At 47.9% G+C, this 25,595-nt stretch overlaps 1 protein-coding gene across 3 annotated transcripts in view; it reads right to left on the bottom strand.

Annotated features, from left to right (window-relative positions):
* Positions 1–25,595, bottom strand: part of POC5 (POC5 centriolar protein) — a 373,162-nt gene that overhangs the window by 218,947 nt on the left and 128,620 nt on the right. For all 3 annotated transcript variants that reach the window (XM_085632288.1, XM_085632289.1, XM_085632290.1), the window contains one exon: positions 3,447–3,551. In XM_085632288.1, coding sequence (XP_085488414.1) covers positions 3,447–3,551 — 105 coding nt within the window. The remainder of the gene's footprint in view (positions 1–3,446; positions 3,552–25,595) is intronic.

The following is a 25,595-nucleotide window of genomic DNA, read 5'->3' as shown; positions in this document are numbered from 1 at the left end:
TGTCCGATGCAAGGAACCAAAAAATTCCTAAACAAAACCAAAAAATCCTCCAACCAGTCCACCCCATTCCCCCCAACTTCTGTTTAACTCCACACCCCCTCCCTGCTCAGCGGGACAAGAACCGCCTGCCACCCCCAACATGCAGAGTGCCTGTCGCCCACCCTTAAACAACTTCAGGGAACTTGAGCAACTCCATCCCCGTAACAGTTGTAAATATAACAGAGTCCACCCCGGCCCCACCGCCACCACCACTAAGTAACTGGGATCCGGGAACAAGCGTGGCCAATACATAGGAACCTTTGGCCCCGTCATTAACAGGCACACAGACCTTCTGGGCCTCCCCAGCGCCACCGGCCCAGGATCTTTTACCCGCTGCAGCAACACACTTCTTCTGGTCGTGGGGCGATGTCCTCTACTCTCCCCAGTCTCTTTTCACCCAGGCAGACCACTGGGTCTGGCAGGCCCCCCCTGGAAGTGTTGCTGGGCCCCGAACCGCCCTCGGATGTAAAAGCTCCCAGATTGCGCGCAACAGTCGAGAGTTCACCCCCCGGGTGCGGCCACTCATGCGCTCAAGATCTCCGGTGTCCAACTTCTTCACAAGCCCCCACCTGGGCCCCTGACCTGCTCTGGTGCTGGCTGAGTGTTGAGTTCGCTAGGCGCTGGGTCCTCTGATGGGGATCGCGCTCAGCTGCGTGCTCCCTAGGCAGCTCCGCCTCGCAGCAGCGGAGCGCCGCCTCTCCATGCAGCCACAGCCTCTCCGCTCGAGCGCCGGCTTCGTCACTCTTGGCCGGCGTAGGGCGGTAGGCTGCCGCCGCGAGTCGCGTTGTCCAAACTGCTATCATGGCCCTTGCCAAATCCAGGTCTCCGCACCGGTCTCGATTAGCGCCCTCCAACCGCCCAAGGTCGCTTCCGGTCACAGGGGCGTCCTCGGCAGCGCCAGCTCGCCGGAGCCCAACTCCGGCAGCAATCTCGATCTCCATGAAAGTCAGCCCCCAGCTCCCAACCTCTTCACAACTGACAAGGAACGTCTCGGGCGGCACTTCGGCCGGGGGGGGTGATCACAGTTTAAGCGGATATTTCAGGGATGGTGCTCTGGAGCTAAGCTACCGAGCGACCATTCCTGACGGCAGTTGGCCACGCCCCCACTAAGTACATTATAAAAGCTGGACCTCAGGAGAGATTTGGGCAGAATGGCGGCCAGAGTAACTCCTCTAGCGAGCAGGATCATTTCCAACGAGCGATCCAGCGGAGCACTGGGTGGAAATAAAACTGGCAGTCCATTTTAATGACTGCTCTGAGAGGGATACATTTGCACAATTTCTCTCTGCCCTCTGACAAGACAAGTGTGCCCAAAATGGTGGTTATGAAATACTAAATTTAGACAAGAGAATGTAATGATCTTTTATAAAGGAGGACTAAAAGATGAAACATTACTATACAAAACTGTCTTTACTTTTTACCTCTTTTACTTCCTTTGCCTTTTTACTATTTTCGTTCACATACCTGTCAACAATGGCCACCAATCACATTTTCAATATTTATAAGTTAAGGAGTAACACATCAAAGACAATAGGGGCAAGTTTAGTCCTCTTCCTCTGTCCTCATTCATTCTGTCCATCTCACCTTTTAATCGCTCCTATCATTTTTACGTTTTGGAGTAGTAACATGCAGTGCAACAAATCCAGCGTATTGAATTAGACATGTAGATGAACCACTTGGTAGGAAGTAGCGCGATCCATTATATTTTGCTACATCTGTGAAGGAGAGCACTTCTTTCACCTCTGTGTAAACTGTGTGCCTTCTGACTGCAACCTTTGCATTCCAATTTCACTGAAAGTAATTAAAGATGTAAGCATTGAACAACAGGCACAGAAAGCGGACAGGGCTGTCAGGTGCCATCCTGCAATAGGAACACTACTCCAAACAGTCTACTTCCGTGCATTAATATCAGCACATACGTCTAGTTTGAAGCTTGTTTCCTCAGCACTCCCTGCAGCAAGTAATATTTACTCTTCATGCAAATAACCCCTTACTATGCATAACTTGTGCATAGATGTTTCTCCCCAATCCCTTTACACCCCCTCCCAGACGCAACTGTCACTCATTTTCTAACATTATATAAGCCAAAATTCCTGCATTTGCCAACCAGAACCTTTGATCCAGATAATGATGGCACCCCCTCGCCCCCCGTAGAACCATGCTCCCCCATAGTATTTTTCATACAGGCATGTTCGATTTTTTTTCTAAAGCAATACATGGATTGTTAAAACCTACATGTAACATAATGAAGCTAAGTTTACTATGTATGTGGTTTATAAGACACTGTTAGGAAGCCACTGGACAAACCGGGTCATCAAGGCCCCAAATGAGGTGGTTCTCATTTGTTACTGGTGTATCAGGGACTGATATACTATGGCTCCGCAAACTAGGTCAAATACAACCTTTTCAGCACTATATTCTCAGAGTAGCGCACAAACCAAGGCTTCTGTGTGGGTGTCAAGGGTATAAATGGATTTCCTGATGTAGATGTGCAACTGTGACTGCCATAATCATTGTAAAACACCATTGGTGCCAAAAACAGACCAAACAGTAGTACAAAATAGAGGTTAGGCAACTGAATTCCCACATACAGCCTTGTGGATATTTGGAGGGAATGGCAAGTATGCAATAGTGATTCATTTTCTCTTCTGCTCATGGAACTCACTTGGAGTGATTTTTTTTTCCAAGATCTCAAAAGTTAATTAGATGGGGTTGGCAATTTCAGTCGATGAAGACAGGAAATTGTATTTTCTAGAAACTAATGACTCACTGAAACAATGGCACCTGAATGCATCTCTATAACAAGAAAAATAATTCATGATTAAGTGCTTAGAAGTTCCTTGGCCAATTCTGTCAATCAATAATGCCTCAAGCAGGGGCATCTGTTATAGGGTTCAACTCACTCCAAAATAGGGAAACTAAAGATAACAGGCTCTACAAAAAGTTGAAAAAAGTTGCTCTATTTCACCAATTAGAGGATTTTTTCTCTTTAAGGAGTATGAGATCTGAACTCCACATGCCTGCGAGTAGTCATTATGGATTTCTGTGATCTGGATCACAACCACTTTGAGTACAATTACTTTACCTACCATTACTTCGAGGTGGATAATTTAGTATTCTAACTTTACTTCTAGCCAATTTTGAGACAGGAACTATGTCGTAGTATAGGTCAGTGGAAGCAAATGTGAACCAAGGAATTGAAGGTGAAATAATGGTGTTCGAAGTTAAATTGGCAAAGTATGTAGTCATAGCACCATGGAGCAAATATAGGAATTCATATATATTGTTAATTTTGGTGCAACAAGCAATTTTTGATGGTTTATTAGATATAGCACCAAACGAGTTATATGAGAACACAAAGAATTGGTAACTTTTTATACTGTTTATGGGTCGAAGTTCATACCCACCTCTTGCCGACTTTCTGCGTGCTCAAGCCTCCATTGTGTAAATGATTTCATTACAGACAGCCTCTCTTTCTGCTTTTCAATTGCTTTTGTCAAATTATTGATCACCTGTGAATTACATATAGTTATTATTGAACATTAAAACAGATTTGAAAGAATTTGTGTCTTGATGCACTCTGCATCCAAAATTCAAAGTACCACTGACAAAGAAAGCAAATTCCATCAACAAGTCCATGCACAAACGAACCAAAAAAGACATTTAACAAAAATACTTGGACAAAAAAGGAAGCATCCGAAACCTTTACACACAGATTCATTTCCATTTGAATCAGTACTATGATCCACAAAGGGTAAAAGAACAGGCTTTAATCATTGTGCAATATCCAGAAATTGCAAGATAGCCCCCTATGTTCTAAACTGTGTGACAATGACAATGACCTAAGAAAGAAATTGAACCAGTATCTTGTCTTACAGTACTAGAGCAATATGTGGAAATGGTTAAATTGCTCACAGTTGATTCAACTTAACCCTAGCTAATATTACAAATCCTACATATAAATAGAATAAAATGCTATTTCTCTATATTCAAAAAGTGTACCCTTTCTTACTGGTTACATAAACTCTGGCACCCATCTAATGTGGTCTCTCACAAGGGACGGTGTATTGCACAGACGTGGGAGGGGGCTGCAAAAGGAGGCACGATACAGAAAATATACAAAAATCACAAAAGGCTTCAGCTGTGAACAGAAGAAACAATGTTTGCTGATTGTGGATAAAGTTTACATATTATAAATACATACATACATATACACGTATAATTAAATTGCAATTTGTAGGGTTTTGCAGATCAACTCAGCAAGACTGGGGAAGGCGAGGGAGATGAGAGGTGCAGGGTTTTCAAGATCAGATCTGAATGTTTTGATGCGGTATTCTACCTTAGGCAATGAGAAAATTTGTTCCAGAGTGAGAAGGCTAGAGAGGAAAAGTATTACTTTGTTGTTTTTCTGTTTTTAGTTAGGGAGTTGCAAGATTTTGTTTCTTTAGTATCACGTGCTTTGTGTGTTGGAGGGTGGAAGGAGAAGGCAAAGCCATTAAGATGGACTGAAGTTAGCAAAGACTCACTTTATTGTTGCACAATGCATTGATGAAGATGGATTCATTTTTATGGTCATGCAGAACGGAATGATTTGAAAGTGTGTTTATAGGTATTGGAAATATGCTGATGGGACAGCTTTAATGTATGGTTTAGTATCACCCACAAACTAGCGAACGGTGGCTCCAGGCAAAGGTTCATGATCAAAGGAGTTGAGAATAATGAACAGAATATATGTTGACCATTTGAGAGGAAGGAAAGAAGGAAACCAATTAAGGGCAGTGTCCGCGCAGGCCATTTATGAAGATGGAGCGTTAAACAGGTCTCTGTGGTCAACGGGTGTCAAAAGAATGCAGAGACGTTTAAAAGTGTGAGAATATTTTGAAAGTCATTTTTAGGTCTCGCCTAGTGTTGCAGCGCGAATGCGCGGCATCACTTTGTGAGGCATGCAGTATACACTATTGTGTGAGAGCTTTGTGGAAGCTCCGCCCACTCTCCGGCCCATCTTCTTCATTGGCTTAGGTTCTAAATGCTGCCTTCCGATTGGTTTTAAGCTTGTTAGTCCCTCCCCATAACAGCCATGTCAGTCATTTGTGTCCTTGTGTATGAGAAAGGGTTCCCCTAGTTGCTTTTAGGTCCAAGAGGAGGGGAGAAAAAGAAGTAAAGGAAAAACCTCTTATCTGACCTATCTTATTTATGCAGTAGTAATCACTTATATTTTAAGAAATCCCCAGAGTACAATATCATTTCAAAAACGCTTACTTTTTCATCTTTTTATTGTTTTCTTTTTTATAACAAAACATTCATATGCTTTCTTTTAGTATGTACTTTATATATAATTTGTACAGTTCCACAAAGATGTTTCCACATTAAATTGAATTACAACAATTTGTAAAGTTAAGAGACAAAAACAGTTTAGAGAGACCCCCAAGGAAAAACATCACACTGTCATTCTCACCTGTCATTCTACTCTTACATACCATCAGTCATTCCACAAAAAAAGGTTTGTTTAAATTAAAAATGTGAACCACATCTGGTGTGGGATCCTGCTTGTGTTATGATCCAAAAGTTAGTAGAGTTCTTGAAAAATCATGGAGTGTTTTAGTCAGAACATTGACATATGATTCTTCTATGTATCTCCCAGATGTGTGGTTATTGGTCTACGCACGTTTCGGAGACTACATACAGTTTTCACGTCTCCTTCATCAGGACCAGTACATTTTTAGAAATGTCTTTATCGTCTGAGCGGCGATAAGCAGGGGTTCTCTATGTGTAATATGTCGTGGGATGCCCTCTAATTTCAAAGGCACCTGATCCGTGTTTCAACTTGCGTCATATAAATAGACACTTCTAGGGATTAACTCCTCTATTGGATTAGCAAATACTGAGAGTTATATGTCCTGATCTATTGGACATTTGATTTTTCTTATATTCTTTTTACTATTTCAAAAGAGAAGAAAGAAGGAGGGCCACACTTTCTAGAGCACTATTCTGATTCCATCTAGATGGTTTGAATATATGATTCCACAGAGGGGTAGGCTTCGTCTTTTCCTCTACAGGAAAAACCAGTGTGGAGATGTGCAATGCTCAAATTTTCATTCTCATGGTTTGTAAAGTGCGCGCCCCATTTTCGTTGCTGCCAATTCGAAAAGGAATCAGAATAGTGCTCTAGAAAGTGTGGCCCTCCTTCTTTCTTCTCTTTTGAAATAGTAAAAAGAATATAAGAAAAATCAAATGTCCAATAGATCAGGACATATAACTCTCAGTATTTGCTAATCCAATAGAGGACTAAATCCAAATGGTCGCACACTGCTGACCTACCTGCGTGTTACCCCAAGGAACTGTGGTCCCTGTAGTCAGCGTCGGCGGATACACCTATGCTCGTGTCGTGAGTGCAAGTGTGAATAGCGTTAGCCATCCCTGGTCACGTGTTTCGTTAGGAGTAAGGAGTTAATCCCTAGAAGTGTCTATTTATATGACGCAAGTTGAAACACGGATCAGGTGCCTTTGAAATTAGAGGGCATCTGTAGGAACCTGGGGTCACCAGGCCCTAAGGGCGGTAACGTGGCGCGAGCCGGTCGGGCAACCAGAGGGCTATGTGTTAAGCAACCATACACCACACACTCCTCATGGACTAGGGACACACACAATAAGTGACGCCACACCGTTTTAAATTATGCAAATACTTCAAGTTTATCCAAGTATAGCTGGTCAGTTGCAGTTCAGGAAGTAACAAGGCGATACATGCATCATAATACCATTCATCAGTAAATACGGCAATCTTGGCGATATTTATGCAGTGCCTAACCTCATTCAGACACCCACGGCAGTTGGCTAAGTGCGGGTGATTATAGCGCTGTGCGCGCTAAGCGAGGCCTTTGCCTGAACAGGCCGTCTAACACAGCACGATACTCGTAATGGGTGACATCGGGTACATTAACATGGAGCCTGTAGAACTGAACGCTCCTCGTAATCGATGGCCCCTAATCCTGTGAAGCAAAGCATATAAAACCAAGCGCTACGCGCAATAATTTACCTGTGAATACATTTGAGCAGGGCATATAACACAACGCGTTATTCTTAATCAGTTGCCTGTCACTACTTCTGAGCAGAGCATATATCACAATGCGCCGCTCGGAACCCTGGGCATGTAAATACTTTCGAGCCGGGCATATGACACCACGCGCTACTCGCGATCATTAGCATATAAATACTTTCGAGCAGAGCATATAACATAACACGCTACTCGTGATCTTCGGCATGTAAATACTTTCGAGCAGAGCATATAACCTAACACCCTACTCGCAGTCCCGGTCGCTCCGGCTGGGGAAGCGGAGTCGGTGGTGTGAAGCGCCACACGAGGGTAATGTCAGTCCGTACTTGGGACGGCTTCCAGCGGGGAGGGTTACCGGACTTGAGGAGTGGGTCCTTATGCTCCGGTGCAGTTCACAGAGCACCGCGCTCAGTATCGTGGAAGGGGGGCACAGACAGGATCCCTCGCCGGGGTCTCTCCGTCGCGCAGGCAGGGTAGTGGACTCCCACGGAGGGGACAACCCGGGCCAAGTGCGGTGTGGTTCCCAGACCAGCAGGGGGCGCACCAGGGGGGATCTCGGCCTCCGGGCTTACCTCCGTCTCGGCGTCAGCAGGCGTCCGTCCTCACGACGTTGGGGGAACTCGGCCCCGACCTTGCGCACCTCCTCACACGGCTGCGACGGCAGCGACGGGGCCCCGGACTTCACCTGGGCCTCGCGACACAGCAGGGCACTCCTCCCGGCCTCCAGGCCGCGGCGGTGAGCGCGCTGGCTTCGTCGTCGCGGGGGGGGGCTCAAATTAAGGATGGGGGTAAAGTGCTCAGTGGAGCACGCTGCCGGGGGTCCCAGACCAGGGCAGGGAGCGCGGGGGTCACAGCGCTAGTACCTGGTCGATCCCCGGTGACTTGGCAATCGGCTTAGTATTTTGTTCAATAGGGTAGCTTGGACACGCAGTCTCAGCTCTGGCATTCAAGGCTTACAGCTCGCTCTTGTCATGCAGTCTCAGTTCTTAAAGTTAGGTTTCAGTTCTCAGTTGACAGATGAAGTCTTTTGGCGCAGATGTATCTGGCGCCCTTAAGGGGTTCTGTTACAGGGGTAGGGATGGAGAGGGCGACTAGGTCCTTCCTAGTCAGGCTGGCAGAGAGTCTCTGGGTCCTCCTACTACTGGGCAAGATCAGTGGGATTCACAGGGCACCTCACTCACTTAAGAGGCAGTACCTAAATCCTGTCACTCTCAGAGGCATAAGTCCCTGGCTAGGCCCTACCGCCTACACTCCTGGTGGATTCTTCCAGCTCTGCTTCACCCCAATGGCCAACTCACCACAAAAGCTTCCCTCCCACTCTTAAGTAGCCCTAGGTCAGGTGACCTCTAGCCAAGGCGGCAAAAGTAAAACCCCACCTCCCTTCTAGAAGGTTCCAGCTTCTTCCAGGAGCTTCCCCACTCTAACTATGGGACAAAAAGGCGGGCTGGTATCGCAACATTGTTGTGGGTCCCAGCCAGCTCCTGGCAGCTAGGGTGCTACTATGAAAAACGACCACCCTGCAGTAGCAGGGGTCTGTGGCAGCCATCTTGGGAGAAGGGAGCACCTGCACCTTAACACTGCCTGGCAATGAAAAGGCGCCCGGAGACCTAGTCCAACATAAAAATGAGGGTGGAAAAAATGAGGCACGATACAAAAATAGAAGGGGAGACCACCCTAGGGCTGACAGGTCCAACATGCGTCCCCCCCAGCCGAAAGAGGGGAGAGCTACCCAACCTCTAGGGAGTTCTCTTCACTAAGGCGGAAAAACCTGGAGAGACCGTCAGCATTGGCGTGGTCAACTCCGGGCCGATGTTCCACCCGAAAGTCCATCCCCTGTAGGGAAATGGACCACCTCAACAACTTGGGGTTTTCGCCTCTCATCTGCATGAGCCAGCGAAGGGGGCGGTGGTCGGTCTGGATAAGGAAGTGAGTGCCAAAGAGGTATGGCCTCAACTTCTTCAGAGCCCATACCACCGCGAAGGCTTCTCTCTCAATGGTGCTCCATCGCCGTTCCCGAGGGAGGAGTCTTCGAGATATGAAGGCCACAGGTTGGTCTTGGCCCTCGGTGTTGAGTTGCGAGAGCACCGCACCTATGCCGTGCTCTGAGGCGTCTGTCTGTACAATAAATTCCTTGCTGAAATCGGGTGTTGCTAGTACTGGAGCTGTACACATCGCATTTTTCAGCGTATCAAAGGCTTCTTGGCATGCAGGTGTCCATATGACCTTGCGAGGTTGTTTCTTTGAGGTCAGCTCCGTCAAGGGGGTCACAATGGTACCATATCCCTTGACGAACCGGCGGTAATACCCAGTGAGGCCGAGGAAAGCTCGGACCTCTGTTTGGGTCTTGGGGGGCTCCCAAGCCAAGATGGTTTCAATTTTGGCCTGGAGGGGTTGCACCTTACCTCCGCCCACCAGGTGTCCCAGGTACACGACAGATCCATGTCCAATCTGGCACTTGCTGGCTTTAATAGTTAAGCCAGCGCGTTGCAGCGCCTGCAATACCTCCTGGAGGTGTTGCAGATGGTCCTCCCAGTTGCTACTGAAGACAGCTATGTCATCCAAGTAGGCTGCTGAGAAGGACTCCAGGCCAGATAGTACCTGATTCACTAACCGCTGGAATGTGGCCGGAGCATTTTTGAGCCCAAAGGGCATCACTCGAAATTGGTAGTGGCCCTCTGGGGTGGAGAACGCTGTCTTCTCCCGTGCTCCGTCGGCCATGGCAATCTGCCAATATCCGGATGTCAGGTCAATGGTGCTGAGGTACCGGGCTGCTCCCAGCCGGTCCACCAGCTCATCTGCACGTGGGATGGGGTGAGCATCTGTCTTCGTGACAGAGTTCAACCCCCGGTAGTCCACACAGAACCGAAGTTCTGGCGTCGTACCCGGTGGGGCCGCTTTCGGCACCAACACCACTGGACTAGCCCACGGGCTGCTGGAAGGTTCTATCACCCCCAGCTCCAGCATCTTTGCCACCTCACGCTGGATACTATCCTTCACTCGGTCAGAGAGCCGGTAAGACTTGTTCTTCACCGGGAGGCTATCCCCTGTGTCCACATCATGGGTACACCAATGAGTGATTCCAGGCGTGAGGGAGAACAACGAGGCGAACTGTCCCAGGACATGGCGACAGTCCCTCTGCTGCTCTGGGGTCAAGGATGGGGAGAGGACTACACCTTCCACCGAACCATCCTTCTCTTGTGCCGCAAGAAGGTCAGGAAGAGCTTCACTCTCTTCCTCTTCGCTCCCATCCGTCACCATAAGGAGAGCAAGCTCCGATCGCTCATGGTGCGGCTTCAGGCGGTTGACGTGGAGCACCCTAAGGGGCTGACGGGGGTTTTTTACATCCACAACGTATGTGGTCTGGCCTCGCCGCTCCACAATGTCGAACGGGCCAGTCCACCGGTCCTGGAGGGCACACAGCTCCCCCGGTTCCATAACCCACACCTTCTGTCCAACGTCCAACTCGACCGTCCGAGCGTTGCGGTCATACCACTCCTTCATCACGGTCTGGCTAGCCTCCAGGTTCTCTGTGGCTGCCTTCCACAGCTTGGCCATCTGGCTGCGGAACGCCAGCATGTAGCTGACAATGTCACGGGGAAGCTTCTGGGAAGTCTTCTCCCACCCCTCCTTCACTAAACTGAGGGGACCCCTAACGGGATGGCCATAGAGCAATTCAAACGGGCTGAACCCGACTCCCTTCTGCGGTACCTCCCGATAGGAGAATAACAAGCAGGGGAGGAGGACGTCCCATTTACGCCTCAAGCCTTCGGGAAGGCTTCGGATCATCCCCTTCAATGTCTTATTGAAGCGCTCTACAAGTCCGTTAGTCTGGGGGTGGTAAGGGGTGGAGAACCGGTAGGTCACTCCACACTCCTTCCACATGGCCTGCATGTAGGCCGACATGAAATTGGTGCCCCTGTCCGACACCACGACCTTCGGGAATCCCACTCGGGTAAAAATTCCCAACAGTGCCCGCGCCACCACCGGTGCAGTGATGGTCCTCAGAGGAATAGCCTCTGGGTACCTTGTGGCGTGGTCCACCAAAACCAAGATGAACCGGTGTCCCGCTGCGGTCGGAGGGTCCAATGGCCCAACAATATCGATACCGACCCTCTCAAAAGGGGTCCCGACCACGGGGAGCGGTTCCAACGGGACTTTCAACTTTGTCCCAGTCTTGCCACTCGCCTGACAAGACTTGCAGGTCTTGCAAAAGGCGTCTGAGGCAATCCTCATCCTGGGCCAATAAAAATGGGGGACTAACCGTGCAAAGGTTTTGTCCTGGCCCAGGTGTCCAGCTAAGGGGATCTCGTGCGCTAACTCCAGCAGGAAGGCCCGGTAACACTGGGGGACCACTATGGCCCTCGAAGATCCATGTACCGGCACCCTGGGCTCACTGTATAGGAGACCATCCTCCCAATACACATGATAACCTCCCAGTTCCTGACTAGCCACTTGAGCTTCGGCCTGCCGCCGCATACCCTCAAGAGTGGGGCACGTCCTTTGTGCTTGACAAAATTCCTCCCGGGTAGGCCCTCCTTCCACTTGCCAGTCAGCAAGGGTCGGCAAGTCCTCCACAGGAACGACATCTACCTCCGCGGACTCCGGGGGCACCTCTGCGGCCTCCCCATCCGACTCACCGGGCATGTCCTCTACCACCTTCTTCTTCCCACGTTTGGGTTTGGGTTGGGCCATGATTCCAGGCTCCAACTCCGGGTGAGTTCCATGCCGGGCAGCCATGGACCGCGTGCTCACGCAAGTCCACCCTGGTAATCCCAGCATCCCAGTGTGAGCGTGAAACTCGACGTCCTTCCATTTGGTGTGCTCCAGGTCGTTCCCTAGCAAACACCCCACAGGCAAGGCAGGGCTCACAGCAACTCGCAGTAGGCCTTTGACTCCTCCCCACTCGAATGGAACACGAGCCACTGGATAGTGACTCAAACTGCCGTCAGCCAATACGGCCGGATGGAACTCCTCGGGGACTACTTGGTCTGGGGACACCAGCCGCCGCACGACAGTGGTCATGCTGGCCCCTGTGTCCCTCAGAGCTTCCACCTCCTCCCCATTAATTCTCACCCTCTGCTGATATTTAGCAGTGTTCGGGGGCAGGGACACTACGGGGACCACCTCTCTATCCCCGAGTGAAACCAGTGTCAGGCCTGTCCACTCCCCTTCCCTGTCTAAGGGCAGCTCCACCCCAAGCGCTATACTACTCACCCCGGGACTCTTCACGCCCGATGGGGCTGGTGGTCGCTTGCGACACTTGGGATCTCCTCTGTAGTGTCCAATCTCCCCACACTCGTAGCACCGCACAATCCTTGGCTGCTGACTCCTGTCAGGGTAAGTGGGTCTTGTGGAATTGGACGGGGGTGGGGTTCCTACTCCCTTCCCAAACTTATTTTGGGGACCTTTCGAGAACTCCACCTTTTTATCTCCCCCTTCTTTCTTCTGGGGGAAACCCTGTCCGCCTTTCGAGCCATCTCCCCCGGGGCCCTTGTGAGACACCCGGGTGCTCACCCAAATATCTGCCTCCTCCGCAAGCTCTCGAGGATCCTTCAGCTTGCGGTCCACCAGATGTTGGCGCAGCTCCGGAAAGCTCTTATCCAAGAGGTGCTCCCTTAAAAAAAAGATCGTACAACCCTTGGTAGTCCTGTACCTCGCTGCCACGCACCCAACCATCTAGTGCCTTCCTCGCATAATCAAAAAAATCTACCCCTGTCTGGGTGGACAGCTTATGGCTGCCACGAAACTTCTGCCTATACTTCTCGGGGTTCAGGCCAAACTTCTTTAACAAGGCCTCTTTCATGGGGGCGTACTTAACCTGATCCGCCTTGGCCAAATATAACAGGGTGTCCCTAACAGTGGGAGGTATATACCGGTAGAGACCACCTCCCCAGTTACTCTCGGGTACCCCATGGGCCGTTAAGGCTACCTCGTATGCCTCCAACCACTTCATGATGTCATCCCCTAATGTATAATTGGCTATGACTTCTTTGGGTAGGTAGAATTTTGGTTCTTGAGGTTCCCTGGGTATGCTGCCACCATTGTCTTTGTTAGACGCGTTCAATTGGAGGGCGCGTAACTCCAGCTCTTTTAACTGAAGCTCGTGCGCCAGCTTCTTCTCCTCCATTGCCCATTTCTTATTCTCTCTTTCTTGTTCCAATCTGGCCAGCTCCCATTTTAATTGCCTCTCTTCCCTCCTGTCCTCGTACTCTTGTGGAGACGCGCTCCTCCTGGACCCTGTCCTACTACTGGCCCCAGAACGTCTTCCTGGGGGCACATTCTCAGACATGTCTACATTCAAGATGTCTAGGACTTCCTGGGCGCTCTCCCCCTGAGGTGCCTCTGGCGCTTCCTGTCCCTCATCCCCTCTCCCGTCTGGGTGGGCTTCTACCCATGCCCTAATGGCGGTACGGAGTTCCGGCCCTTTGGCCCTCCGCCTCCCAGGCACCCCCAACTCCTGCGCGAACTCCCTTAGTTGCTTCGCTGTGTACCCCTCGAGGTCAGCTAACCGGGATTCCATTCCGGCAGATGGGGACCTAGACACTAAGGAGAAAATTCCTAGGGTGTAGGCAACAGTCAATAGCTAACCAGGCTTCTTGCACTCTCTACCTGGACAGTGGAACTAATGATCCAGCAACAATGGTTTCTGAGCTGTGGAACAAAAAAAAAATGTAGGATAGGCGTTTAATTGTGGCGCCCTTCGCCTCACGGAAGGGTGCTGTATGGTCACAAGTCCCAAGGATCCCACCGCTGGCCAACAATGTAGGAACCTGGGGTCACCAGGCCCTAAGGGCGGTAACGTGGCGCGAGCCGGTCGGGCAACCAGAGGGCTATGTGTTAAGCAACCATACACCACACACTCCTCATGGACTAGGGACACACACAATAAGTGACGCCACACCGTTTTAAATTATGCAAATACTTCAAGTTTATCCAAGTATAGCTGGTCAGTTGCAGTTCAGGAAGTAACAAGGCGATACATGCATCATAATACCATTCATCAGTAAATACGGCAATCTTGGCGATATTTATGCAGTGCCTAACCTCATTCAGACACCCACGGCAGTTGGCTAAGTGCGGGTGATTATAGCGCTGTGCGCGCTAAGCGAGGCCTTTGCCTGAACAGGCCGTCTAACACAGCACGATACTCGTAATGGGTGACATCGGGTACATTAACATGGAGCCTGTAGAACTGAACGCTCCTCGTAATCGATGGCCCCTAATCCTGTGAAGCAAAGCATATAAAACCATGCGCTACGCGCAATAATTTACCTGTGAATACATTTGAGCAGGGCATATAACACAACGCGTTATTCTTAATCAGTTGCCTGTCACTACTTCTGAGCAGAGCATATATCACAATGCGCCGCTCGGAACCCTGGGCATGTAAATACTTTCGAGCCGGGCATATGACACCACGCGCTACTCGCGATCATTAGCATATAAATACTTTCGAGCAGAGCATATAACCTAACACGCTACTCGCAGTCCCGGTCGCTCCGGCTGGGGAAGCGGAGTCGGTGGTGTGAAGCGCCACACGAGGGTAATGTCAGTCCGTACTTGGGACGGCTTCCAGCGGGGAGGGTTACCGGACTTGAGGAGTGGGTCCTTATGCTCCGGTGCAGTTCACAGAGCACCGCGCTCAGTATCGTGGAAGGGGGGCACGGACAGGATCCCTCGGCGGGGTCTCTCCGTCGCGCAGGCAGGGTAGTGGACTCCCACGGAGGGGACAACCCGGGCCAAGTGCGGTGTGGTTCCCAGACCAGCAGGGGGCGCACCAGGGGGGATCTCGGCCTCCGGGCTTACCTCCGTCTCGGCGTCAGCAGGCGTCCGTCCTCACGACGTTGGGGGAACTCGGCCCCGACCTTGCGCACCTCCTCACACGGCTGCGACGGCAGCGACGGGGCCCCGGACTTCACCTGGGCCTCGCGACACAGCAGGGCACTCCTCCCGGCCTCCAGGCCGTGGCGGTGAGCGCGCTGGCTTCGTCGTCGCAGGGGGGGGGGGCTCAAATTAAGGATGGGGGTAAAGTGCTCAGCGGAGCACGCTGCCGGGGGTCCCAGACCAGGGCAGGGAGCGCGGGGGTCACAGCGCTAGTACCTGGTCGATCCCCGGTGACTTGGCAATCGGCTTAGTATTGTGTTCAATAGGGTAGCTTGGACACGCAGTCTCAGCTCTTCATTCAAGGCTTACAGCTCGCTCTTGTCATGCAGTCTCAGTTCTTAAAGTTAGGTTTCAGTTCTCAGTTGACAGATGAAGTCTTTTGGCGCAGATGTATCTGGCGCCCTTAAGGGGTTCTGTTACAGGGGTAGGGATGGAGAGGGCGACTAGGTCCTTCCTAGTCAGGCTGGCAGAGAGTCTCTGGGTCCTCCTACTACTGGGCAAGATCAGTGGGATTCACAGGGCACCTCACTCACTTAAGAGGCAGTACCTAAATCCTGTCACTCTCAGAGGCATAAGTCCCTGGCTAGGCCCTACCGCCTACACTCCTGGTGGATTCTTCCAGCTCTGCTTCACCCCAATGGCCAACTCACCACAAAAGCTTCCCTCCCACTCTTAAGTAGCCCTAGGTCAGGTGACCTCTAGCCAAGGCGGCAAAAGTAAAACCCCACCTCCCTTCTAGAAGGTTCCAGCTTCTTCCAGGAGCTTCCCCACTCTAACTATGGGACAAAAAGGCGGGCTGGTATCGCAACATTGTTGTGGGTCCCAGCCAGCTCCTGGCAGCTAGGGTGCTACTATGAAAAACGACCACCCTGCAGTAGCAGGGGTCTGTGGCAGCCATCTTGGGAGAAGGGAGCACCTGCACCTTAACACTGCCTGGCAATGAAAAGGCGCCCGGAGACCTAGTCCAACATTAAAATGAGGGTGGAAAAAATGAGGCACGATACAAAAATAGAAGGGGAGACCACCCTAGGGCTGACAGGTCCAACAGCATCCCACGACACATTACACATAGAGAACCCCTGCTTATCGCCGCTCAGACGATAAAGACATTTCTAAAAATGTACTGGTCCTGATGAAGGAGACGTGAAATCTGTATGTAGTCTCCGAAATATGCGTAGACCAATAACCACACATCTGGGAGATCCATAGAAGAATCATATGTCAATGTTCTGACTAAAACACTCCATGATTTTTCAAGAACTCTACTAACTTTTGGATCATAACACAAGCAGGATCCCACACCAGATGTGGTTCTCATTTTTAATTAAAACCAACCTTTTTTGTGGAATGACTGATGGTATGTAAGAGTAGAATGACAGTGTGATGTTTTTCCTTGGGGGTCTCTCTCTAATGTCTCTTTAAACTGTTTTTGTCTCTTAACTTTACAAATTGTTGTAATTCAATTTAATGTGGAAACATCTTTGTGGAACTGTACAAATTATATATAATGTACATACTAAAAGAAAGCATATGAATGTTTTGTTATAAAAAAGAAAACAATAAAAAGATGTAAAAGTAAGCTGTTTTTGAAATGATATTGTACTCTGGGGATTTCTTACAATATAAGTGATTACTACTGCATAAATAAGATAGGTCAGATAAGAGGTTTTTCCTTTACTAGTCATTTGTGTCCTTCCACGGCTACTGGCGCCTTCAAGGCACAAACTTTCTTCCTGTGCCCCCCCCCCCCCCACAGTCCGATGCCTTTCTCGCCGCCGCCCCCCCTCGTGCCTTGCTGCCTGCACTCATTGCTATTTGCAATGCAATAGGTTTCACGTAAATGCGAGTCCTATTGCATTGCCAATGCTTGTTGGTATTACTCTTATCTGTTTCACGCAGGGCTTTAGGGTCACAACATTATTCAACCTACCCTGTAGATGAGACAATATCCGCTGTTCAGCAATTAGACGAAAGAAAATGTATGCTCTCTGGCTTTCCCTTATTCGCTGCGCCAATGTCAGTGTCAACATAGCCCACAAGAGGGCAGCAGAGCTCCAAACAAAATGACTTTGCAGCAATTTATTTTCAAGACAATCAAACTGTCCATCTTGGAACCATCATTTCAATGTTCTGCTGCAGAATATGAAAATTCTCTATTTCCATACATGTGGGCTAAGTAAAATTCAGCAATCCAACACACTTAAGAACTGATTTCAGACATTTTCAATTGTGCACCCCAGGGAGTATTGTCCTCTTGTTCCGATCACGATATTGCTTTAAGAGGAAAGGTTTATCCATTCGTTAATTAGAGCGGCTTAAGTGTTTTTTACACTGGAAAATAAACATCTGGGATTTAATTTTTAAAAAATCCGAGATTTAAGTAATCAAACATTCCTTGCGGAGTACAAACGTGTCCCCTACCTCTCCTGGACCGACCAGTCTCCTGTATGTGACAATCTCTTGGGGTTCCCAGACATTTCCCAGGTCACAGCGTGGGCAAGATGTACTCTGCAGGAGGAAGAGAGGCTCTGCTGCAGGGTGAACCGTGCGCAGCTTGTTCTAAAACCCACGGCATAGCAAATATGCAGTAAGTATGTTTTAAAAAGGACTTAAAAGGTTTCTCTTTGCTACAGAGTACATGCAGTTCTCTTAGTTTATGGACTTGTTCAAGTAAGTGAATTGTGTAGCTGTGGTGCGCCAGACCCCTGGACTGCTCACTTCACTGGTGTTACATTTTAAAATAATACAGCCTGCTGTGACCGCTGTGTTTATCTCCCAGCCTCTCCAGAGGCTTGCCCAGCACCATGCTGTCATGATACTGCTAGGTGCGCCAGCCGGAGTCCGCGAGTCAGCTGACTCTACTTAATGTACTCTATAGGCCCAGAGGCAGCTGGGCTCTGTGTTAGGGCCTCTCACACCCTGTTAGGTGGTTCTGCAATATAAACGCAAGTCCTTGTTCCTTTTGGTGTTAATTCTTAGTGGAGCCATGTGACCTGCTTTCTAGCTGTCCGAATTTTTGTTTTTTTTCCCCTAGTGGTGATATCGGAGGCTAATAGTAGTTACCTCACAAGTCTTACTTTCCTGCTTACAGCATTCGCTTATGAATAAGGTGGCCCCTGCAGTGACAGTGTTACCGACATGGGACCAGATGTAGGTGGCCAAATACCGATTGCTAACCCTGAAATTCGCAGAATTTCTGCGTTTGCAATCGGTATTTGGCTGAGAGCAATGTAGGCGAGTTTAAACCTACTAGCAAAATAAGGAATCGCAAAATTTGCGATTCCTTATTTTGCTCTTGCATTTAAGGAATTGCAAATTGCGATTCCTTAAATGCAATGTAGGTAGCACAAAAGAAAGTGCACTTTAGGCTTAAGGAATCGCTAATTACCACCAACTTCAAGTTGGTGGTAATTAGCGATTTCCTGTAAAAAAGCACTTTTTGCTTTTTTTAAACTGCAATGTGGCACACATTCATGGCCTTAGCGCATGTATGTGCGCCACATGTGCACACATACACATTTCAGGGGTGCAACAGGGTGTCCTTTTGACACCCTTGAAATAGTTCCCGCCATTTGCGATTCCTTAATACCGAATCGCAAATAGTGAATATCTTCCCATTCATTCCTATGGGTCTTCTAGCCCATAGGAATGAATGGGTAGGTATTCCTTATTAACGAATCTCAATTTGCGATTCGTTTTTAAGGAATTTTAAGGAATCGCTAATATTTTAGCGATTCCTACCTACATTCAATTTAGCGAGTCCTTAATAGCGCTTCGGTAAAAATCACTATTAAGGACTCGCTAAATTGAATTTACCTACCTTAGTTCACCCCACTCCAAGTGAAAAACCTTGTCCCATCACAATAATTTTTTGTATGGCCTCGTCTTGGACAACAAACACCACCTGGTAAAAGTGATTTGTTTTATTCTCCTTGTTTTACCATGCTCCTTTTCTTTTCTTTTTGTCTAATTGGCATTGCTTCTGCCTTTTTATTCTTATTAGTCAATACATTATGCCAACCAAAATTCACAAGTTTATTATATGATCAGCATTGTACAAGAGAAGCAAAATAGCAATAGAATAAAACACATACTTCCTATCACTTTTATGAAATATTTAAGTAAACAAGACTGTCAAGAACAGAAGTATGGGCATGGTCTTCAATGCTATGTCATGTAAAGTGATGCTCGCCCTCTTTCATATCTGCCAAGGTTTCAGATTGCTATGTATGATATTTTGATAATTTCGTTGTAATTATGACTCAGCCACCTCATGAATTTGCAGCAGTTTTAAGATCTTAGAGTTTCTCGTTGCTCAAATGGGTCAAATTTCTGATATTTATGTTTCCCTCATCTTTTATTGGTTGATTTTGCTGGTGAGAAAAGTGTCACTTGTAGTGGTTCTAATGGCACCCATAATTACACAAAAATTATGAAAATGTCACACATAGCAATCTAAAACCTTGGCAGCTATGCTTTCGGGTAATTTCCGCGTTTCCTGCCGCTTGGTGTTTCTCCCACCGGGACACCGGAGCAGTAAACCCCGAGCCCTGCAGCGCACAAGAAACTTCACTTCCATTACAGTCCATTAAAGGAGCAAGTTGGTCAGAGCACGAGCCCGAAGCACTTCCACACGTGGGATGCGGGAGCCTGCGAGTGGAATGTGAATAAGAAAGTACTGCGCCACAGTGGGATGAGTGCTGTTTGCATCGTCGAAGGAAAAGTATTTTTCAGATGCGTCGGTGCTTAATTTGTCAAATAATGAGTACCGGTGCCCAAAGCTCTGCTCAGAAGCCCTATTAAATAAATGTCGGTGGGCCGAATACCAGGGCTCTCTAGAATGGAAACCACCCCAGGCCTCTTTAATCCAGTACCTGACACCCTTGGCTCGTTTATTCCTCTTGCTGGTTCCTGCTGTCTCCCTTTGTGACTGTACTTAAGTCTTTCTCATCCTCCTTCTTTCCCCTTTGTGTTTTTAGGTCGAGCATTCGAGACCTCTTGTATATACTTTAGTATATACTTATATGTGTATGTACTATGTGGGCTCTGGAGAACAGCCCTAGGACTTGTCTGCTTCCGCTTAAGGACTTTATTTTTCTGTTCAACTGCCTCTATTTGTCTTGATAGAAAACGACCAGCAGAGGTCAGTAAAATACCAGAATCACTTTAGCATGCTCTAGATTCCAGTCCATAGAAATGGTCTTTCACGAGCACCTGTAGACAAAAATATTGTTTTCAAATCTTGTATTTTCAGAGATATGACCAGCGGAGGCCCCGATTTTATATTAAAAACAGAGCTTTGAACTATACCATTTCTCGCTAAAAGGCAATATTTCTCTCCATGTGTTCCCATACCTGGCATGTCATGCAGTTTGGTGCTTACTCTCCTTCCATTTTAAAGAACAGTAGATGTTCAGCACCCAGGTTAATGTGCTGCAAAGCTAAATACATATAGGTTCCCAAAGGCGAGACCGATTGCATTGCAAATGCTTGTTTGTACTTTTAGTGCTGCAGTTCCTCCCCCCTCCCACCCAATGTATCTTGCCCAGGACAGGGAGGCAAGTGATATGATGGTAACTTGCAAGGTTATTGTTTTCTATATTGGGATTCTGTTGAAGAGGAACCACTTAGGAAATAAGTTGGCGAAGTTTGAATGCGGAGGGAAATTTTGCTCTGCTGAATATATATTCAAGCAGTGGTAAATTGAAGAGGAACTTAAACATAGATGAGGGGAGTATATTCTTATCTTTGATGATTGCTTTGAGAGCATGGAGAATTTTGATCATGTCACTGGTGGTTAAGAACTGGATGGTGCTTCGGAAACGTCCAATGGTAGGAAGAACTAGTGAACAAGTGTATTGGAAAGATCAGTTTTCTTATATGGTTTAATTGTAGCATTGAAGGATTTGCTTAGGTTTGTCGTTCTTGACTGAGCAAGGACTCATGGGGGAGTGAGTGAATGCATTGTTTGAAGCTTTGAAAAGTGCATCACTGTAGTTCTTAATGGTTTTAGAGTTCTGTGCAGAATTAGTTTAACAACATTCAAGTTTACAGTGCATGCAGTACTGATGGGAATTAGGTCAACAGGTGATGCTGAAGTGTGCCAGGTCTCACGGTTTCTTTATAGCCTATTTTAAAATGTTCAATATTACGTTTACCATGGGTAAGCATATTTTGACGATGCCTTTTTAGGTCAAGCCAAGAGTCAGCGCGCAAGGGCTGCTCTGGTGAAGACTGCTGTAGTTCACTACGTGAGGGAAGCTCCGCCCACTGCCACACCCATTTTCTTTATTGGCTTATGTCTTTGTCTTTTGTAAATGCTGTCTTTTGATTGATTAGGAGGCTTATTAGTCCCTCCTTATTATGCCCATGTCGTCATTTGCACCCTCCCATGGCTACTGGCCCCTTTACTTCGAGTTTTACATGGTACGGTACGTGTTTGTTAGACTGAGCACTATTTTTTTCTGTGCCTTCTCACCCCTCCCCCACTCCCGTTGTCTGTGCCTTCTTGCCTACACTTCCGTTGTCTGTGCCTTCTCCCCCGGCCCCCCGCCCGCACTCCCGTTGTCCGTGCCTCCCCCCTCCCGTTGTCTGTGATGCAATGCAATAGGTCTTGCGTAAATACGAGTCCTATTGCATTGCAAATGCTGGTTTTACTTTGAATGGCAAACCTGATCTCGGTTTCTATCTTATCACTGTATTGCTCCCCGGGAGTGGGTCAAGAGGTAAAAACAGGATCGTCATTTGTATTTCTTTTGCGCCACGCACAATTGAAATCCCAGCAGAAAGCTGTGATCACCGCCTTCAACTTAGTAAGAGGGGCGTGGAGAGGCCATCGCCATGTTCAAAATAGCAGGCACAGGACATGGCAAGTCTTCACCCAAATTTTGACAACTCTTTCTCTCGCACAAATAGGTGACAATCTCAATATGGCTACACAGCAATACTACCTTCCCCAATTGTTTACCCAGTTGCTAACTGCACATTCTCCTCAAAACTATGCGCCCCTCCTCCAACACTCTCGCCTTCTACAGCTGGGCTTTCCTTTCTCTTCAGAACCCCTCTGCCCTCCTTACTTCTGGGAGAGCCATCCGTTTACGGCAACAGAGGCCGAAGACAGTACAAAGATCTCCATGTTCAGTTGAATCTCCACAGTTTGGCAGCGACTCGCGCTCATCCAATGCTCAAGCTAATAAGGGTGGCATATTCCTTCCCACTTGTACACCCAGGGGCAGTAAATGTAATCCCTTATAGAGGTGCACACCACAGTAGTAGTAGTAGTAACTGAAATACTGTAGTTAGCCCTCTGCATGCCACGCTCCTGAGTCCCAACCCTGGTAGTCTCCAACCGCCATGACAGCCCCCTGCTGGCTTCAGTACCTCGATGACCTAGACCCATTTGTCTGCACCAATTTCCCAGAGCCACAGCGGCCGCTGGTGGACAACCTGTTGCCGAGCACCGCCCTGAGTGAGAAAATCCCAGGACTGCACCGGCTTCTACAAACTCCACTAAAGGTATTTTGGACAGTAGACGAAGGGGAACTGGTACTCAAACTATTGGTAGAAGAGTGGGTACTGCGAGCAATGTTGGACATTTGAAGGTATTGGGAACCACACTAATCGGCCTAAAACACGGGGTCAGGGAATATCCTTGCCAACTGTTGCCATTACGGGGCATCATTGTAGTTCACGTTGTATCCCTGGGACGTCCTGGGGATATGAGCCATAGCCTGGGGTAAAGAGGGAATGTTTCTAGAGGGAGGTGGCAGAGAGGGTAAAATGGCTAAGGGTATCACTGATAATTGGGGGTACATACTTGGGAGTCTCAGCACACACTAAAGGCAGGGTGAAGTGTCTCATTAAGAGTCGCTATATGTTGTTTTATAGATAGACACCAATGAAGGCTTTCATTTTGAATGTAAATATTGCCAATTAAGTTGTGTTGTGTAAGCTCAGAGGTAAAGAGATCCACATTCTGGTGGCACTCCCGAAGAAGGATTGAGCTATAAATAGTCCCTTTTTAGGTCGAAGCCTAACTTTCTAGTGTTCTAACGATATCTTGGGGACATTCAGAAAGCTTACTTGGGAAAGCACGCTGACAATTGCCTTTATGGATTGTAGCTCACATTTGCTTGCTTTCTATTTGCGGTCTTTATTTGTTATAGACTGTCCAGCTTGAGATTGTGCCTTACTGGCTTATAGTCTATTTGCTATATTCTTCCACCAGTACTCACCTTTTTGTAAGCAGACCTTTAAATCTTGTTCTTATCTTGTCATATTTGCTGTGCATTCAAATACAAGATGTCAAATGTCAGGTTCTGTCTTCCAAGGGAGTTTGGTGTTTACTTTTCTTTCTCTGACTTCAAAGTGAGAGAATGTATGTGACAATCATACTGGCTGCTGGGGGTCGGAGGAAGGCTGCACAATGGTATATGTTTTTCTACTGCACAACAATCAATACACTAGGTCATGGGTACTCACAAACGTATTCTCAAGGGCCAAAATTACAGTCTGGCTTTTGGCCGAGGGCTGCACAGATGGGCCTGCGTGGTGGGGCTGGACTACTGGGGTAAGAAATAAAAAAAAAAATCACCCCCATTTCAAAAGATTACTAGACAACTCTGAATTTCGAAATGAGATATATGTATCAATGTGCCACGAATAAATACTGTCAATATTTTTATTTTTACTGAGGTCTGTGTGTTTGACCATAGTTTTCCATCTTTGCCTTGTTTTGACAAGCACCTAGTTCCCGGCTCTTAGGACCTCAGTTGCGCAGACACTTGGAAACACCCTTCATTTGTCTCAGAAGACACAACTAAAACCCTTATGTCTCTTAAAGTCGCTCCGAGCAACCCTTAATGGTACTGTTGAGAGTTTACAGTACCAAGCCCCAAGACCATTCAGAAAACAGAGGTGTAAATGCTAAGTGCATTGATAGAGGTAGGTTTCCTATCCTCTAATCAGCCCGCTGTTCACACCCCAGCTCATGAAACTTACCACACACATGTAGAGGAGAGGATCTGGCCTAACGGGCTAGGGCAGTCGATCTCAAATCTGTGAAACCGGGTTCGAGTCTCGGCAAGGACGCTCAACATCCTGCGATTCTGGGCAAATCACGTAATCTCCCCGTGCCTAACTAAAATGAATGTGTCCTTGTGTAACGTAACTGGTGCTCATGTAAAGCGCTCGGATACCTTCGGGTCTAGTTTGCGCTATATGCATCTACAAATGCATTATCCTATCCTGACCGATTAGCTTCAAGATTTCCCCATGTACCGCCATGACACAAGCAATACGTCCTTCAAACATTACAGCGGTTAACCTGGAATGTTCGGGGATTAGAAGACCAGCGCTAATCCATACAAATATTGGTGTATCTAGACCGTCACCATATCCAAATTGCATTACTACAGGAGACACCTCAGCCCCAGGGGCTCCCCTGCCTTTGCTGCCCGATGGGCGGAACATCAAAACTTCTCTTCATATGCCACATGCTCTAGAGGGATGGCAATAACAAGCCCCATATGTCCCAATCGGATCCACACAAGATCAACTAGGCAGATATAGTATAATGTGTGGTAGACTGGGCCTCACAACGGTTACGTTGGTAAGCTGCTTCGGTCCCAACACAGACGATCCTACTGTCTTCACCACATTATGGGGAAAAATACTAGAAATAGGATCCACACGTGATCGGGGGGGGGGGGGAAGGGGGGGGGGGAGAGATTTTAATACAGCATTAGAGCCGCAGCTGGATAAGTCTAATCCTCTCCCGCAGCACTACATCAAAGCCCAAAGTCAAATACAAGGTATCATTGCGGAAAATGGCCTAATAGGTGCCTGGAGATACTGTCATCCTACTATGAAAGAGGGTACACACTATTCAGCAGTACACTCAACATGGTTCAGGTTGGATTATTGGCTGCTCTCTAGGGGGATGAGACCCTGGATCTCCAAAATTGAGCATTTGGCCAAAACATATTCTGACCACTCACCGGTCCATATGATATTGTCCTTACCAGACACTAAAGCGCCAAATAGGAATTGGAGAATCACGCCACAGACACTATTAGACACAGTATTTCACTGGTTGGAACAGTAAATGTGGCAAGAAAAAGTCTTGTTTTAATGCTTGTCACCACTTGGGTATGTACAAACTTAGCCATTTCCTACAATCAATTTCTTAAAACTTACTCCACCACCATCAAAGTCAAAGAGCTCCTCTTCCAATATGGCTGACTCCCACTATAATCCAGATGGTCTTCTACGATACTTGCTATTGTAGTCCTACTTCTGTGGTACTGTTTCTAATAGTGTTTTTGAACCTTTAGCGATTTCCACCCGAGCCCCTCCACAAATGCCACTGGCGCTTAGCCTGAGCTCTTACCACAGAGGGCATATAGTATGGTTGTCGAGGTTCAGCTTTCTGATTAATTGTTTTTTTGTGTGCAGATTTATATAGCGCAAACTCGACCCAAAGGTATTGAAGCCTTTACATGAGCACCAGTTACGTTACACAAGGACACATTCATTAGGTCGAGCCTGAGCCAGCACGCATGCACTGCTCTGGCGATCTACTGTAGTGGCGTAGGGAATACAAGCCCCGCCCACTCTCTGC

This window comes from Triturus cristatus, chromosome 2_1, assembly GCF_964204655.1.
Source record: "Triturus cristatus chromosome 2_1, aTriCri1.1, whole genome shotgun sequence".
In the NCBI taxonomy this organism is placed as follows: domain Eukaryota; kingdom Metazoa; phylum Chordata; class Amphibia; order Caudata; family Salamandridae; genus Triturus; species Triturus cristatus.
This window is presented reverse-complemented; position numbering and strand designations above follow the sequence as displayed.